The 14,984-nt window shown below is 36.9% G+C and overlaps 5 protein-coding genes across 5 annotated transcripts; 3 read left to right on the top strand and 2 right to left on the bottom strand.

The window, feature by feature from the left end:
* Positions 1 to 31: 31 nt before the first annotated feature.
* Tsp_04895 (tubulin beta chain) lies at positions 32 to 2,243 on the top strand. The gene is made up of 7 exons (XM_003369432.1): positions 32 to 88; positions 660 to 879; positions 937 to 1,181; positions 1,234 to 1,540; positions 1,597 to 1,739; positions 1,803 to 1,989; positions 2,068 to 2,243. Exons 1-7 carry the CDS (start codon positions 32 to 34, stop codon positions 2,241 to 2,243), a joined length of 1,335 nt encoding a protein of 444 aa, XP_003369480.1.
* A 563-nt stretch (positions 2,244 to 2,806) lies between these two features.
* Tsp_04894 (crossover junction endonuclease MUS81) lies at positions 2,807 to 5,062 on the top strand. Its single transcript, XM_003369431.1, has 5 exons — positions 2,807 to 3,224; positions 3,465 to 3,809; positions 3,876 to 4,308; positions 4,362 to 4,545; positions 4,718 to 5,062. Exons 1-5 carry the CDS (start codon positions 2,807 to 2,809, stop codon positions 5,060 to 5,062), a joined length of 1,725 nt encoding a protein of 574 aa, XP_003369479.1.
* A 1,268-nt stretch (positions 5,063 to 6,330) lies between these two features.
* Tsp_04893 (hypothetical protein) lies at positions 6,331 to 7,428 on the bottom strand. The gene is given in 3 exon segments (XM_003369430.1): positions 6,331 to 6,602; positions 6,695 to 7,025; positions 7,039 to 7,428. The coding sequence occupies 3 exon segments, from the start codon at positions 7,426 to 7,428 to the stop codon at positions 6,331 to 6,333; spliced, it is 993 nt and encodes a 330-aa protein (XP_003369478.1).
* Positions 7,429 to 7,688: 260 nt separating this feature from the next.
* Tsp_04892 (beta-galactosidase) lies at positions 7,689 to 9,891 on the bottom strand. Its single transcript, XM_003369429.1, has 3 exons — positions 9,875 to 9,891; positions 9,337 to 9,836; positions 7,689 to 8,929 (listed from the first exon to the last, which is right to left on the bottom strand). The coding sequence occupies exons 1-3, from the start codon at positions 9,889 to 9,891 to the stop codon at positions 7,689 to 7,691; spliced, it is 1,758 nt and encodes a 585-aa protein (XP_003369477.1).
* A 2,271-nt stretch (positions 9,892 to 12,162) lies between these two features.
* On the top strand, positions 12,163 to 13,131 carry Tsp_04891 (hypothetical protein). The gene is made up of 4 exons (XM_003369428.1): positions 12,163 to 12,253; positions 12,733 to 12,801; positions 12,892 to 12,981; positions 13,079 to 13,131. The coding sequence occupies exons 1-4, from the start codon at positions 12,163 to 12,165 to the stop codon at positions 13,129 to 13,131; spliced, it is 303 nt and encodes a 100-aa protein (XP_003369476.1).
* The last annotated feature ends 1,853 nt before the right edge of the window (positions 13,132 to 14,984 follow it).

The following is a 14,984-nucleotide window of genomic DNA, read 5'->3' as shown; positions in this document are numbered from 1 at the left end:
CTCGGTCTTTTATTCTTTTGCGGATTTCAAAATGCGAGAAATTGTTCATCTTCAAGCTGGCCAATGTGGTAATCAAATCGGTGCAAAGGTTAGTTGTTTATTGTTACTATATAATTGTTAAATTTTAATTTTTCGCGTGCGTTTGTGATTCTTTCACGAAGGTTTATTGGGGTGTTTTCACAGAAAATTAATGTTACCTTAATTTAAGATTTTTAAAATTATATGTGTTTGTATTTCTTTAATACATTTATGTGGTGGTTTTACATGTTTTATACTGCATCTTTGGCCGAAATTTGTATTAATTTTGTAGGCAGAATAGTTCGTTTATATTGTGTTATAAACGCGTGGATATAGATATAAATTTTTCATTGTTCTTCATTTGAATTTTGTATGGCTAAGTTTTGAATGAGTTTTGGAAAGCTTTTTAATTTCAAGTGAAATTAAACCACGAAGTTTAAGCTCTGTGATGAATCAACAAAAATTCATGTTTTCTTCTGTTTGAACTGTGACTGGTTATTTATGTTTGACATGTACATTATGTATATTTCACTACATAATTTAGTGGAATAACAAGCTGAACATGCTTTGGTATTTGTTGAAAAGCCTTCTGCTTGTTTCTTTTTTTTTGAAATTTATTAACCAACAGATGCTGATTTTAGTTTTGGGAGGTTATCTCTGATGAACATGGCATTGATCAAAGTGGCGCATATCATGGGGACTCTGAATTACAACTTGAACGAATAAATGTGTATTACAACGAAGCTTCTGGAGGAAAGTATGTCCCTAGGGCGATATTGGTTGACCTGGAACCAGGAACAATGGATAGCGTCCGTGCGGGACCATTCGGCGCGCTTTTTCGTCCGGACAATTTTATTTTTGGTAAGTTTTTGATTTTTGTTGCGTGTACGTTATTAAGGCATTGAATTTGGCTTTCAGGTCAGAGTGGTGCCGGAAACAACTGGGCTAAAGGGCACTATACGGAAGGAGCGGAATTGGTTGACAGCGTATTGGATGTAGTTCGAAAAGAATCGGAAAGTTGTGACTGTTTACAAGGTTTCCAGTTGACACATTCGTTGGGAGGTGGCACTGGTAGTGGAATGGGAACTTTGCTTATTTCGAAAATTCGTGAAGAGTACCCAGATCGTATTATGACAACGTTTAGCGTCGTTCCATCACCAAAGGTGAACTTTACATTGTATTTATATTTTATTTTTATTAAACAATTTTTTTAAGGTCTCTGATACAGTTGTCGAGCCTTATAACGCAACACTGTCCGTACATCAGTTAGTAGAAAATACAGACGAGACGTTCTGCATTGACAATGAAGCACTTTATGATATCTGTTTTCGAACGTTGAAATTAGTTAATCCTACTTATGGTGATTTAAATCATCTTGTCTCTGCTACTATGTCAGGCGTGACTACTTGTTTGCGTTTCCCTGGACAACTGAACGCAGATTTGAGAAAATTGGCAGTCAATATGGTTCCATTCCCTAGGCTTCATTTCTTTATGCCTGGTTTTGCTCCATTAACATCACGCGGTAGAATTTTTATTTGATAGAAGATTATTGATTTTTGAAAGAATTATTTTTTTAAGGAAGTCAAGGTTATCGTGCGTTAACAGTGCCAGAGCTTACTCAGCAAATGTTTGACGCGAAAAATATGATGGCGGCTTGTGATCCTCGTCATGGTCGCTATTTGACAGTGGCTGCGATCTTCCGTGGTCGAATGTCAATGAAGGTAAAAGCAAACGAGAGTAAAAGTAATGAAATTAATCAATATATTTGATGAATTACTTTTCAGGAGGTGGACGAACAAATGTTGAATGTGCAAAACAAGAACAGCGCATACTTTGTGGAATGGATACCAAACAATGTGAAAACAGCCGTTTGTGACATTCCTCCACGAGGATTGAAAATGTCCGCTACATTCATCGGCAATTCGACCGCCATTCAAGAATTATTCAAACGAATATCAGAACAATTTACAGGTAAGCGTGTTTGTTAAAAATTTTGGAATTTCTTTTTAGTTTAATATTTAATTTTTGTTTGTATTATGAATTTTTTAGCAATGTTCCGTCGCAAAGCATTTTTGCATTGGTACACTGGAGAAGGCATGGATGAAATGGAATTTACCGAAGCAGAAAGTAATATGAACGATTTGGTTAGCGAATATCAGCAGTACCAGGAAGCTGCGGCGGAAGAAGAAGATTTTGAGGATGAGCAAGAATATGAAAGAGAATAAATAATGACTTATTTTTTAACAGAATATTTAGCATAAGTTATAAGCATAAGTGAAATGACAATAACATTTATTTTTATATTAACCGTAGCAATTAAATGTGTTAGTGGTGGTATATACATTCAACTGCAATTGAAGTGGTGTGAAGTAAAGCTAGTGAAGAAATTTCTTCTTTTTGAATTGTCATTTTTCGTAAAAATAGAATAAATGTATTAGCAGTTTTTACTACTGCTGAAAGCATACAAATGGATATACAAGCGTATTAGCGACGAAGAATTTAAATAACGTTTCATTAAAAGTAAATTAATGTACAACAATTGTGATTGTAATGAATGAAGAACAAATAGTTTGATGTGAACTGTTAAAAGTGTTTGTTAGAAATGGAAAATGAAAGAAATAATTTAAGTATTTCATCAAAAATTTTTGAAAATTTAAATTACGAATGATGGTGAAAATTTTTACAACTTTGTATTATATACTGTAATTGTTACCTGCAAATCATTTGTTGTAGAAGAAAATGCTTCGAGGAGATGGATTGATTTTTTTGAGAAAAAATATTTGTAAAAATGAATGATAGAGAAGTTTTTTTGTCGACACAGTCAATTCAGGTGACTTGCAGAAGGCAGTTTCCGTTGAATATGTTAATTGAGCATTGGCTTGGCTTGATGGTCACGGAAGCGGAGAAGAAAGATTCGAAATCTGCGTTCAGTTATCGTCGCGCTTTGACGTCGGTTCGAAAGTTTCCGGCGCAGTTGCACAGCGTGGACGAGGCGAAATTGTTGCTCCAATATTTCGGGGACAAGATGTGCATGGTTTTGAAAAAGAAATTGGACGAATTTTGTGCAGAACACGGCGAACCGACTTTGACCAACGTCGCCGGCTATGTTGGAAAAAGCGTAGGCGATAAACTGTTGCACAGCAATGCTAATAGGGCGGTTTCAGTGGTGAAAAAGCGACGCAGTTCTGTAGAATCAGTTGAAAAATGTTTCAAACAGCCGACAACTTCGTCGTCAAGCCCATCGTTGTCATCACCAACAAAAAGTCGACGCAAATCGAGTATTATTTATTTCTATTATTATTATTATTTGTTGGGGGTTTTATCATTATGTACAATACCGGTTGCTGAAGATTGATATATTTCTGAATAAGCGAGGATTCGAAGCGATTTCTTTTCTTTTTTCTTTCTATTGATTTCATCATATTTAGCTTGTTTCTTTTGTTCAGGCTCATTTATTCCAAAAAATCGTTCCGGTGCGTATGCAATTTTACGGGCTCTTTACGACGCGTTGAATTTGGACAACCTAGAATGGGTGGGCACGGCGGAATTGCAACGCCGGGCTCAAGCCTATTGCGACCAGTACATTGGGCCGTCGACACGCAACCAGCATTACACCGCTTGGATGGGTCGGAAGACTTTGATTGCGCACGGTTTGGTGGAAAGCCGACGGAGCCGAGGCAACGACTACCGTCTGACAGGGAGTGGCAAGCGGCTGGCTGCTCAACTCGACCAGATGACGAACGTTGTGGCGTCGCCAAAACCGTCATCCTTCGTTGATGAGCAGCATGCGGGTATTTCTCCATTGTTTAAAATTATTCGATTGTTGGCTTGATGCTCGTTTTGATTGATCGAAACAGAAATGACGTGTGAATCGAGCAGTTGCGCAACGGATTCGATTGCTTTGCAGAACCACCTGGCAAGTCAGAAAGCGGATCCTGGCCTCGAACCACGTTCCACCGATTGGCATTGTTGTGCAGTATGCGGAACGAGGCACGTTCTGCTTGCGGCAGATGGTTACGACGTGCTGATGCTTGTCGACAATTCGGAAACCAAAGGCGGACCTACCGGCAGGGCGGGGCCGCGAAGTCAACTCCAGTCGAGCAAAGCGAAAATGAAAGCAGCCCTGCTCAGGGCGGGAATTGATTTCGAAGAGCGTGAACTGAGCGTCGGCGATTACCTCTGGCTGGCCAGATCCAAAACTGACAGCAGAGATGAATTTGTGCTGGATGTGATCGTCGAACGCAAACGCGTCGACGATCTGGCGAACAGTGTACTGGAAAAAGAGGGGCGGTAAGAGAGGGTGCAAAAAATAATAATTGATTTATTTAAGATTCATCTTTAAGATATCGTGAGCAGAAATTTCGCCTCAAACGTTGCGGCTTGAAGAATGTCGTTTATTTGGTTGAAGACTTCGACGGCATGGACAGCATGGCCGAGTATAAGAAGCTGCTGGTGCGAGGTGCGTGCGCCAAAACCCAACTGATCGACCAATTTCACTTTGTTCGAACCCATAATTTGGAAGAGACGGTAGTTTATTTGAAAACGATGACCGAATATCTGAGGCGGAGTTATGCCGGCAAGTCGATATGGTTGAAAATTGAAAGCAGCCCAACATGTGACACTCAGTCGACATTAAACGATGCAAGTGTTTAATGAAATTTCATATTTAACTTATAATTATTACGAATTGTCATTTCAGTGTTGTGCACAGCAGCTTACTGTTTTGCAACGGTTTGCTGAATTCGATTTGAACAATTGCAAGCAAAAACAGTGGACTGTATCCGAGGTGTTTGCGAGAATGTTGTTGCAATTTCACGGCATTTCAGCCGAAAGAGCGCAACAAATTGTGAACAAATACCCAACCGTGGCGCATCTGTTGAATGCCTACGCGACGGCCGAACGCAACATCGATGGAAACGAACCCACTGGAGAAATACCACTGTTGGCTGAGATTCGTAGTGGAATGTTGGGTCGAAATTTGGGCGAGAAGTTGGCGAAAAAAATTCAATTTTTCTTTACTTCTACTGAACCGTTTCAAATGTGAACATCATGCTGCTGCTCATACTGTTTTCCACTTTTGTTCGACTGATATTGTCCACTCGTGACAGACTTATTTTCTAAACCCTATCGATCTGTAAATGAACTACAGTGGAACTCCGATTATCCGAACACTCGGTTTTTGGGTGGCTTTCGGATAATCAGACGTTTTCAATTTTTCAAAACGTATGTACGTAATTGAAGCGTTTATAGCTGTTATTCTCAATTAGACGCGGAAGAGTAGACATTCTGTTTCTTCTGCGACGTTATTTGCCCTATTTGCCCTTTAAATTCTGCAGCACCCTCACTGTCAGTAGACAACTTTTCACCGTGAATTTTAAGCTCGCGTATGCCATGCCGACTTTTAAAGTTTCTTAGCCATCCTGAACTGGCTACAAAATTATCAATACCCAGCTTAATACTGAAAGCAAAATGGGACTACTTATTGGTTGGTCAAGTGCACGTTTCTGGAGGAACCACATGTATATTGCTGAATCAAGCGCGCTATTGATACTTTTTTTCATCGATTTTCTTGAAGAACAGCTACTCGAAGTGTACAACGTCAGTTAGCTGACGTCGACTGCGAAAGATGTCTGAAACTGTGGACAGACCCACACAAAATCTCTCAGCGATTTTACTGAGCGACTCGCCCCTCTCCATTAGTTTTCGCACTTCTAGCTTTTGCTCTCTTTCTTTCTCTTTCTAGTTGCAGACATACCGGACAAAAATTAGCTAACAACAGAATGTTATAGTATTAGTAAAATGCAGGTTGTCTGACCAAAAGTGTTTGGATAATCAGAGTTTCACTGTAATAGTAAAATATCTGTGCAGTTAAATATTTAAAATTTTGTTCCGAAAAATATAAAAAATTTAAAAAATGCCTTAAATGTGCTGTATATGCATGTATGTAGGGATTACAAATTGTTGTTGTTGTCGTTATACTTATTACTCGTTTGTCATACTGTACTGCAAGAAATCAAATTAGAACGATCATTTTTTAAACACTTTAAAATATTAAGATGAATAAATATTTGCATATTGTTTATTTTAAATTAAAAAAAAGACTTTATGTTTTAATGAAAAAAGTATTTCTTCAAATTGAACTTTATTTTCTTTTACTGGTAAACAAATCTGTGTCGTAAAGTTGATGTGCGACGCGAATTCACGCCTCAGTTTTAATCAGTAGTTGATGTTGATTTGCATTGTTGTTCAGAATTTTAATTTTAAAATTTAATTATTATTGTTTTTAAAAATATTACAAGTTTGAAAATGTTTTCAGAATGGAAACAGTGAAACCACAGCCAAAGGGTTACGTTTTAAGCGAATGTTTAGGCAGTGGTTCTTTCGGGACCGTCTACAAAGCACGTTCGAGCACAACTCAGACAGGCGGTGAATCGTCGCGAGGTAATTATGTAGCGGTAAAGTGCATTTTGAGACGGCAAATTGTTCGCTACAAGGAATCGGAAGACAATTTGATTGCTGAAATTTCGTTGTTGAAAAAGTTGAAACATCCGCACATTGTGGAATTGGTCGACTTTTCTTGGGATCTGAATTTCATCTATTTGATATTGGAATATTGTGCGGACAAAGATTTGGAAGAATTGTTGAAAAAGCAGGGTCATTTTTCCGAATCTGAAACCAAGCAACTGATCCGACAGTTGGCCAGTGCGTTGCAGTATTTGCGGTCGAAGTCCATTGGTCATTTCGATTTGAAACCGCAGAACATTCTCGTCGCTTGCAAAAAGCCAAATCCGGTGCTGAAGTTGGGCGATTTCGGCTTCGCGAGGTCGTTTTCCGTTGAGGACAAAGCCGTCGGATTGCGCGGCAGTCTTTTGTACATGGCGCCGGAGATGCTGCTGCGTCGGCAGTTCGACCCCAAAGCGGATCTTTGGTCGGTGGGCGTGATTCTGTACCGCTGTTTGTACGGCAGAACTCCGTTCATCGGCAACATGCAGTCGATCCGACGTCAACTGCAAGCAGTACGAGGTAGCGTGCCTTTGCCGACAACGGTGTCGTTGTCTGTTGACTGCCGAGATTTGATGATTCGCCTGCTCCGGGTGGATCCGAAGCAGAGGATTGAATTTGATCACTTTTTTTCCCATCCATTCGTTGACATGCAGCATTATCCGAGTGCCGCTTGCTTGGCCCGGGCTGACAGCTATGCGAAGATGGCGATTGAAGCCGACGAAGCAGGGCGCGTTCGGCAGGCGTTTCTACTCTACCGTGAAGCTTTGGAATATTACATGCCTTGTTTGCTTTGCTCGGAAAACGTCTGTTGGAATCGAGACGATCTGCGTGACAAAATGTGTCGATATTTGAACCGAGCTGAAGCGTTGAAACGATCGCTGGCCAATCGCGATCCGAAAACGCCATTGACCAGATCGACCAATCAGGTGGACATTGCCCGACTGTTGTCGGTAATAAATAAGTGAATAAATGTATAGATAATCTCGGTTATCGTTATTTCCTTCTTGCTCGATGGGCAGGAAAGTCGATTCGAATTATTATTGTTGTTTTTTGTTTTTCTTTGAAATGCAGTTGTTATTGTTGCTTTTGTAATATTATTATTGTGAAAAATGTTTTCTATCTTTTTCAGTGTCGAATTATTTATTAATTAATTAAAAAATCAGTTGTTAGATATTTTTTGCAGGTTTGTACAGTGGAAAGTCGATAAATTCTACAGTGCACGTGTCGGAGTTGTTTTGCGAACAACAGCCGGCGGATTCGAATTCAAAAATTACGATTCTGTTTGTTCCTGGTTTGAGAAAATTTTTCGGCACGTACAGTGTCATCTGGGGTCCAGCGGCTGGCCAATAGCGACCGACGTTGATTTCGTTCATGTACATCTGTCCTTTGGCCCAGTGTTTCGGGTGGAAGAAAGTGTCCGCGGTGGGATTTTCCAGTCGAAATTCCGACGCGTAAATAGTTGGGGTGTAGGTGTGGTGTCGGGGTCTGGGATTGGATTTTGGAATCCTTGTTGACAACGTCGACACTGGCAAGTTGAATTGGAAAAGCAGTTGGGGTTGAATTGGATAATTGGTCCAGTTGAACAACGTCTGACCGTCCAAGGTGACGCTTCCGAGAATGCCTTTCGGATCCGGATGACCGGAACACTGGCGGCCGAGATTTTCGACCAAAATCTGCAAATGTTGTCCAACGCTGGCGTGCAGTTTGGCTCGAAAATGGTGCGTCAGTGAGTTCAGTATTGCTTGCACTTGGCCGTCAATCATCACGTATGCTCGGTCTCGGACACCCTGAGCACGAAGAACGTACTGGCCGGCGGTGCTGTGGAACGGCACCCTGGTCTCGTACAGTACGTAGCCGTAGCCGATGCCGATCGTCTCGAACGGCAACGGTTGGTTGGAGATGCGTCGCCTGTGAACCGGTGAAATCAGGTCGAGCAGTTCGGTCACCTTGCCCAGGGCGTGGACCGTCAACGAACCGTATGCAGCTTTGTCAGTCGAAGCCGGCAACGGATACGGTATTGCGTAGCCGGTCAAGTGTTGTATTTGTTCACGTATTGCCAGATATTTGGGCGTCAAATCGCCGGCTTCAGTCAACGGTGCGTCGTAGTCGTAGCCGGTGGTCACCGGCAACGGTCCCGCTCCGTTGGCGCAGTTCATGAAGCCGAAATTGGTGCCGCCGTGGAAAACGTACATGCTGAACGAGGCGTTCATGTACCACATGTAGGCCATGCTGTCAACGATGGGCGAAATTTGCGTCCGCGAATGGTTCTTGCCCCAGACGTCGAACCAGCCCGGATAGAATTCGCTGTTCACCAACGGTCCCCGAGGTGCGTAGAAGCGCTGCACCGCAAACGCTTGTTCAACTTCTTTCAACGTTGACGGTCCGAAATCGACCGTCGCGTGAGCGCCTAAAAATAGAAAATTGGCAACTGAATTTGCATGGGAAATTGTTGTTGTTGTTGTTTTAAATTTTATGCATATATACCGGTGGTTCCGAAAGTTGAACTGGTCATGGACCCCCTCGGTAGCCCTCATGCTGCAGTTCATTTGTTGTGCAGGGAAAAGGAAGGAGTACGGTAAGGGGACTTGGAATCAGAGTTGTTGTTGTATTGGATAGAATGAACTGAATATGTAAATGAAGCATCGTCACTGAATGCCTTATGTCAGACAGTTCTTAGCAATTTCAATTGAAATTAAATAAAATGAAGGAGCAGACATAGATGAAAATGTCTCCGTGGACCCCCAGCAATGCCTCCATGGACCCCACTTTGGGAACCACCGGTATATACATATAATATTATACATAGACTTTTACCTGGCACATGACCACACCTCAGCAAACCTACGGCATTTCCGTCGACTGTGAATAGAACTGTATCTTCTCCAGCGTAGGCACGAATCATGTGGTACAATTCGGACATGTAATTGCGGTCGCAGGCTGGAAAACTTCCATACTCGTTTTCCACTTGTATGCTGATAATTGGACCCCCATTTTTGTACAGAAAAGGTACCACAATGCTGAACAGTTCGGCAAACCAACGCTGAACGAAGTTCAGAAATCGACCATCCGACGTACGTGGCTTCAAATTCGGTATGTTCAACAACCACCAAGGTAGACCACCGTTTTCCCATTCAGCGCAAATGTACGGTCCTGGGCGGAGGATCACGTCCAAGCCCAACTGTTGCGCTGTTTGCAGGAAAACTGGCAAATTGGCCATTCCGTCGAAATAGTATTCCCCAGGCAGTGGTTCGTGAAGATTCCAAGGAACATAAGTTTGTATAGCGTTCAGGCCTGCTGCTCTCACTTTGATCAGTCTGAAAAAATTTAACTTCTTCCATCATCTCATGCTTACACAAGAACACAGTGCATGTTTTTTTTAAAACTAAAACTTAACTGTTGTTATTATTATTGCTTTTTAACTAAGATGGGATGTGTCAATTATTTTCAAAAATTTTAATGTACTCATTGTGTAGAGCAAAAGTTGAGCTAAAAATAATAAATAAAATAAACAAATACCTGTCAGACCAGTATATTTCCGGTATCCGAAAGTAGTGTATTTCTCCTGCAATATAACGATAAGGCTTACCATCTTTTAAAAATCGATCATTTTCAAAATCAATCTCGAACTTTCTTTGCTGAAAAATATCTTGCCACTGGTGTGCAACTGCTCGAAAAGCATCCCAGTTGGAAAGAAAAATAATGATGCAGCAAACGATAGTGCTTTTTGTAAAAAGTGATGACGATTCCATCAATGCAAGTAATATTGTTCTTTCACAAAGCTTTTGGCTAATTTAATGCAAATGCACTTGTGAAAAGTGTTGAATAAAATTGTGAACAGCCCCTGTGCACAAGTGAACCAGTTCTGTACAATTGTTCACAAAGCAGAACGATTGGAAATGAGATATTTCATCCAGAAACGGATCATTCGACAGATATTGATCAGGAAGTGACTAAATTCATGCACAAATTGCACTTTTTTACTTTACAATCTAGCGACTTGCTTTACAACAACTGCTCCTCCATACAACTATAAATAAGAAAGTATTTTATTAATAGTTACAGTTTATTTATTTATAACTGGTCTGATTTGAATATTCAACATAACACATTAATCTTTTTCACTGAAATGAAATGTTTGCCTTTGCTAAGAGAAAAAAAAGCAATACAGCCGCAACCTCTAAATAAAATATTATTCTAAATGAAAAACAAAACAAATTTATTAAAAACTAATCATTAAAAAAATGTAAAAATAAATAGATTTGTATATATATATATATATATATATTATAAACGGTAACGATAGATGAATTTTAATATGTTAAATTTGACAAAATGCAGAATCGATTGCAGGAATCAGTGCGTACTTACCTGCGGGAAAAAAAGAAACAAATTGGTGTCACGCAAAGTTAGGATGTATTTTCGGTTAAGCTTTTCAAATAACGCGCAACACAAGTTTCAATAATTGTCTGTCAAATGAGTCACCTAAATAAGCGAAAAGCAAAAAAGGCTAACCTCAAGTAATTGCGATTGTGTAAGCAAGATGAAAGGCTTTCTTTACATTGATGCTTTATTTACATTTATTTCATTGAAATCAGTGCACGGTCGCTTTTTCTCATTCACAACCACTGCCCTGAGTGATGATGCATGCACGCTTCGGACACTATAAAGCATTGAACAATTTCTCTGCTTGTGAATACAATCTTTCTCATTGTAAAATAAAAAATACACAGACATTATTTATTATATTTATTTTTCTTTGAGTATTTATTTCAGATTTTCTATAAGAGCGAAAACAATCCACGAAGACAACAAAATTGAACAGTAACAGAAAACTATAAAAAAAAGAGCTTTTTTCCCATTTTTTGCTAAATAAACGTTTTCAAAAAAAATTTTTTACTGATCCATATTTGAATAATGTCCGCCGTATAATTTTACTTGTAAATCAATCCACTTGAGGCCGTGCACAATAAAAAATTTTCTCATTACTCTTGTATATTTTAAAAATAACTTTTCTGTATTTAAATTTTTAAAATAGCAATTAGCAATAATAAAAAAAAATCACTCTTGAAATAAATAACAAGCGCTTGAACAAAAAAAATGCACTCGCCAGGTATAAAAGTACTACTAATGCTTCGATAATTTTTAAATAAATAATAACCTTTTTTCAATTATTAATTTATCAAATAATTTACTGGAGATTTGAAAAGTAAGTTTCATTAATTGAAGCTAATTTTTAAAGCTATCGCGTGATCAGTAATCTCAACCGTGAATTATATTGTCTGAACATTAATTATATTGTCTTATTTTATTTTATAAAAAAAGCTTTTCAAATATATCTTCAGACGTAATGTTGAATTATTGAGCTCCGGTAACAATGCTATTTATTTCTACCAATTCATGGTGACTGTTTATGGCACGATTAGCAAAAACGTTTCTGTACAAAAGTTGTACAGTTATTAGATAATTTGTGCTGCTTTCATCACATTCAACTATACAATGGCCACGAACAAACTTTTAGCTGAAACTTCCATCTGTAGCATTTTAAATGAAGCTGATGAAAATACTCGATTAAAATCGGCACATGTATCCTAGATTTTACTAGCAATTCAGGCAATTACTGTCAACATGAATGAAATTTAAATGTCACATCTGGGATATACAATGCAGAATTCTACAGAAACGGGGGCAGAGGAAAAAAACGTGCTTGCTGAAAATATTTGCATAACCATAAGTAGGCTTTCGACTACATCAATCAAAAATAAATATTCAAATCATTTATATTTAGCACATGAAATTGAAGTGGAATATATTTTTCAAGAACTGACTGCAAAATCTGATTTTCAACATGCAGTGCAGATTTCAGAATCATTGCCAAATGTAAATTCACTTTATCATAAAATTAACTGTTCAATTCACTGATGCAATATTGAGTGCAAAGGCGAATTTTACATTTTCACAACCTTTGACAATTTCCTGGTGATAAAAAGCTAACTACTGAAACAACTGACTCGTTCACATCCTTGTCCGAATTTTAAAGCGTTGTTCTGACGTCACAGAATATTTTGTCAAGGTTGTGCAAGATATAAAAACATTATAATATGAAGTTTGACTTTGGTTGAATACTTGTTATGAATATTAATATTATGACAATACCAAGCAGCTGATTAATATTTAAATCAAAGAAATAAACCTCAAATTTATAAGCTGCAGTAAAAGCCCATGTTAAGCCATGTCCCTTGAGCAAACGTGACCATTCTTACTTCAGTCATTATCAAGCAGGTAATTTTATACGTCATTCATTGTTGGAAACATCACATTTTAAAAATGCAAAAAACAGAACGTCAGCTTTAATACAGTTTTCACATTTAGCGTTATTTTTTCACGCACGGAAATTAGCATACACAAAACTCCAACAATTTGCCATGAAACGTATGTCATCACTCGAACCCAAAGTGCTAAGTGAAAAATATCGTATTAGATGAGTATTTTAAAATTGTGCTGAATGAATGTTTTGCTGAAATTTTTTCTCGAAAAATTCTTTCATTTTTGTTTTCAGAACAGAGCTCTGTTATTAAAACTGTACACATGCTGAAGCTGACTATTGACTAAATGCAATTATTAATGCTGTTTTAAAAAAAGTAAAAAAGAATTTCCATTTTTATGAAAAAAAAATATGTTTTATTGTTCCTATCAGATGACTAAAATGAAAGTTCGATGTTTTAGTTGTTAGAACATCCATCCTGCATGGCATCATTATGAAGGTCATGACATCAGAAAATGACACTTGACTTCCTAATTCACTGCACATGATATTACATACTCTTACGTAATTTTGATTTTGATTAATTTATTTTAAATAGTAGAATTAATAGTAGATAGTCAAAAATCTAGAAAATGCAAAAATATATGATTAAAATGTTAATTTAGAAAAGAAATAGTAATTATTAATAAAAACGAGCAAATGTCCTGCATTAATTTTAAAATTCAATATCATTATTCTAGCTTTTTATTATTTCGTTTAATGTTTTCTTTTCATTATTTCACCAGTAGCTATTTCTTCATTCTTATAAAAGGTTCTACAGAAATTGATGCTTTATTTGATTTTTACTGAAACAATTAATTGCTTGCTCTTTGAATTGAAAATTTCTAAATTATTCTTAAATATTAAATATTCATTTAATTTTTCAAAAATTTTAATAAAATTTAAATTCAAAAATATTTCAAAGAATGAAAAATGAAATACTTTACATTCTTATCGATGAAATTTAAAAATATGTTTCATAAGAATAATTTTATTTCAAATTCGACAATTAAAACTGTCCCTTTGATTTGTAAATACTTAATTTACATATGTATTGCCAATGCCATTGAATTACCGAAAATGAAGAAATGGTGATGCCGTGGCAAATTTCATTATAACATTTTTTGAAAAAGCTAATTTCTTTCTTTAAATAGTATTATTAATGAGTTTATTAAATAAGTTGCTGCTTGTTCAGATAATATCTTAGTATTCTTAGAATATTCACTTTATAGAACAAGCGTAAACAGAAGCGCATTTATTTAGGTTAGAAGAAATTTGGCATACGTTTTACGTAAAGTTCAAAATGATACCAATCAACTATTACTGTTTTTGTTCCATAACAAAAAGCAGTTTATAGCAGAGATAAAGTGCTTTAAAAGATTTCAATTGAAACAACTTCATTATCAAAATAGACTGCATAGACAGTTAAAAATATAAAATGTTAGATTCATTTCAATATAAAATATTTCAATTAAAGCAGTTTAATGCAATTCAGTTCAATTTGATTCAGTTGCATTGTAGTATTTGAATAATTATATTAGTATACTTATTTATGAAAAAATGAAAATCATTTACAAATTCAGTTAATTATTCAAAAAATATAATTTTCATATTTTAACAACATCATTAATGCGCCTAAAATTAGCATTAAAATTAGTATCTCAGCAAACATAATATGATAATGTAGAAATGACTACACATTTTTTAAAAGCTCGAGAAATGAGAGTCAAATCATTTATTAATAAATATATGAAATCAAATTACAAGGTAACAATTTACTTACTTATAAAATTGTTTAAATCCACTTCAGGCAATTTCAACTTTTGATAATAATAAGCAATGAAAACGGAAGTTTATACTTCTGGTCGTGATGCTCAGGAAAAAAGTAAAGAATAAATACACTTTACGAAGAACATTTGCAACTTCAAATGAACAGCTGAACGGAAACCACAGCTGTCCTGTTGAAAGATGCACCACTCTGATTGGAACTGCTTTATAAATACCGTCTATGTAAAGGAATACTATGAAGATGTTTTCAGTTAATAAATAACCATCACTCTGCTATTGAATCTGAAGAAAGCATTTCTTTTGGATAAATAAAACTAATTTGTTATAAATAAAATATCTTATTGAATAACAAAATTGTAATATTTTTTACATA

This window comes from Trichinella spiralis, assembly GCF_000181795.1.
Source record: "Trichinella spiralis strain ISS 195 chromosome Unknown Scfld1557, whole genome shotgun sequence".
In the NCBI taxonomy this organism is placed as follows: domain Eukaryota; kingdom Metazoa; phylum Nematoda; class Enoplea; order Trichinellida; family Trichinellidae; genus Trichinella; species Trichinella spiralis.
This window is presented reverse-complemented; position numbering and strand designations above follow the sequence as displayed.

What these genes read in the sequence shown, in the direction of transcription:
- Tsp_04895 (XM_003369432.1), top strand. Translation starts at nt 32, where the DNA reads ATGCGAGAAATTGTTCATCTTCAAGCTGGCCAATGTGGTAATCAAATC. An exon ending in GTAATCAAATCGGTGCAAAG is followed by an intron (nt 89 to 659) that starts GTTAGTTGTTTA and finishes TGCTGATTTTAG; the next exon opens with TTTTGGGAGGTTATCTCTGA. An exon ending in TCCGGACAATTTTATTTTTG is followed by an intron (nt 880 to 936) that starts GTAAGTTTTTGA and finishes TTTGGCTTTCAG; the next exon opens with GTCAGAGTGGTGCCGGAAAC.
- Tsp_04894 (XM_003369431.1), top strand. Translation starts at nt 2,807, where the DNA reads ATGAATGATAGAGAAGTTTTTTTGTCGACACAGTCAATTCAGGTGACT. An exon ending in CGTTGATGAGCAGCATGCGG is followed by an intron (nt 3,810 to 3,875) that starts GTATTTCTCCAT and finishes TGATCGAAACAG; the next exon opens with AAATGACGTGTGAATCGAGC. An exon ending in GTACTGGAAAAAGAGGGGCG is followed by an intron (nt 4,309 to 4,361) that starts GTAAGAGAGGGT and finishes TTCATCTTTAAG; the next exon opens with ATATCGTGAGCAGAAATTTC.
- Tsp_04893 (XM_003369430.1), bottom strand. Translation starts at nt 7,428, where the DNA reads ATGGCGTTTTCGGATCGCGATTGGCCAGCGATCGTTTCAACGCTTCAG. An exon ending in ACTGTCGGATCAGTTGCTTG is followed by an intron (nt 6,603 to 6,694) that starts GTTTCAGATTCG and finishes GATGAAATTCAG; the next exon opens with ATCCCAAGAAAAGTCGACCA.
- Tsp_04892 (XM_003369429.1), bottom strand. An exon ending in GAGGTGTGGTCATGTGCCAG is followed by an intron (nt 8,930 to 9,336) that starts GTAAAAGTCTAT and finishes TTCTATTTTTAG; the next exon opens with GCGCTCACGCGACGGTCGAT.
- Tsp_04891 (XM_003369428.1), top strand. Translation starts at nt 12,163, where the DNA reads ATGTCACATCTGGGATATACAATGCAGAATTCTACAGAAACGGGGGCA. An exon ending in AAATATTTGCATAACCATAA is followed by an intron (nt 12,254 to 12,732) that starts GTAGGCTTTCGA and finishes TATAAGCTGCAG; the next exon opens with TAAAAGCCCATGTTAAGCCA. An exon ending in ACTCGAACCCAAAGTGCTAA is followed by an intron (nt 12,982 to 13,078) that starts GTGAAAAATATC and finishes TTTTGTTTTCAG; the next exon opens with AACAGAGCTCTGTTATTAAA.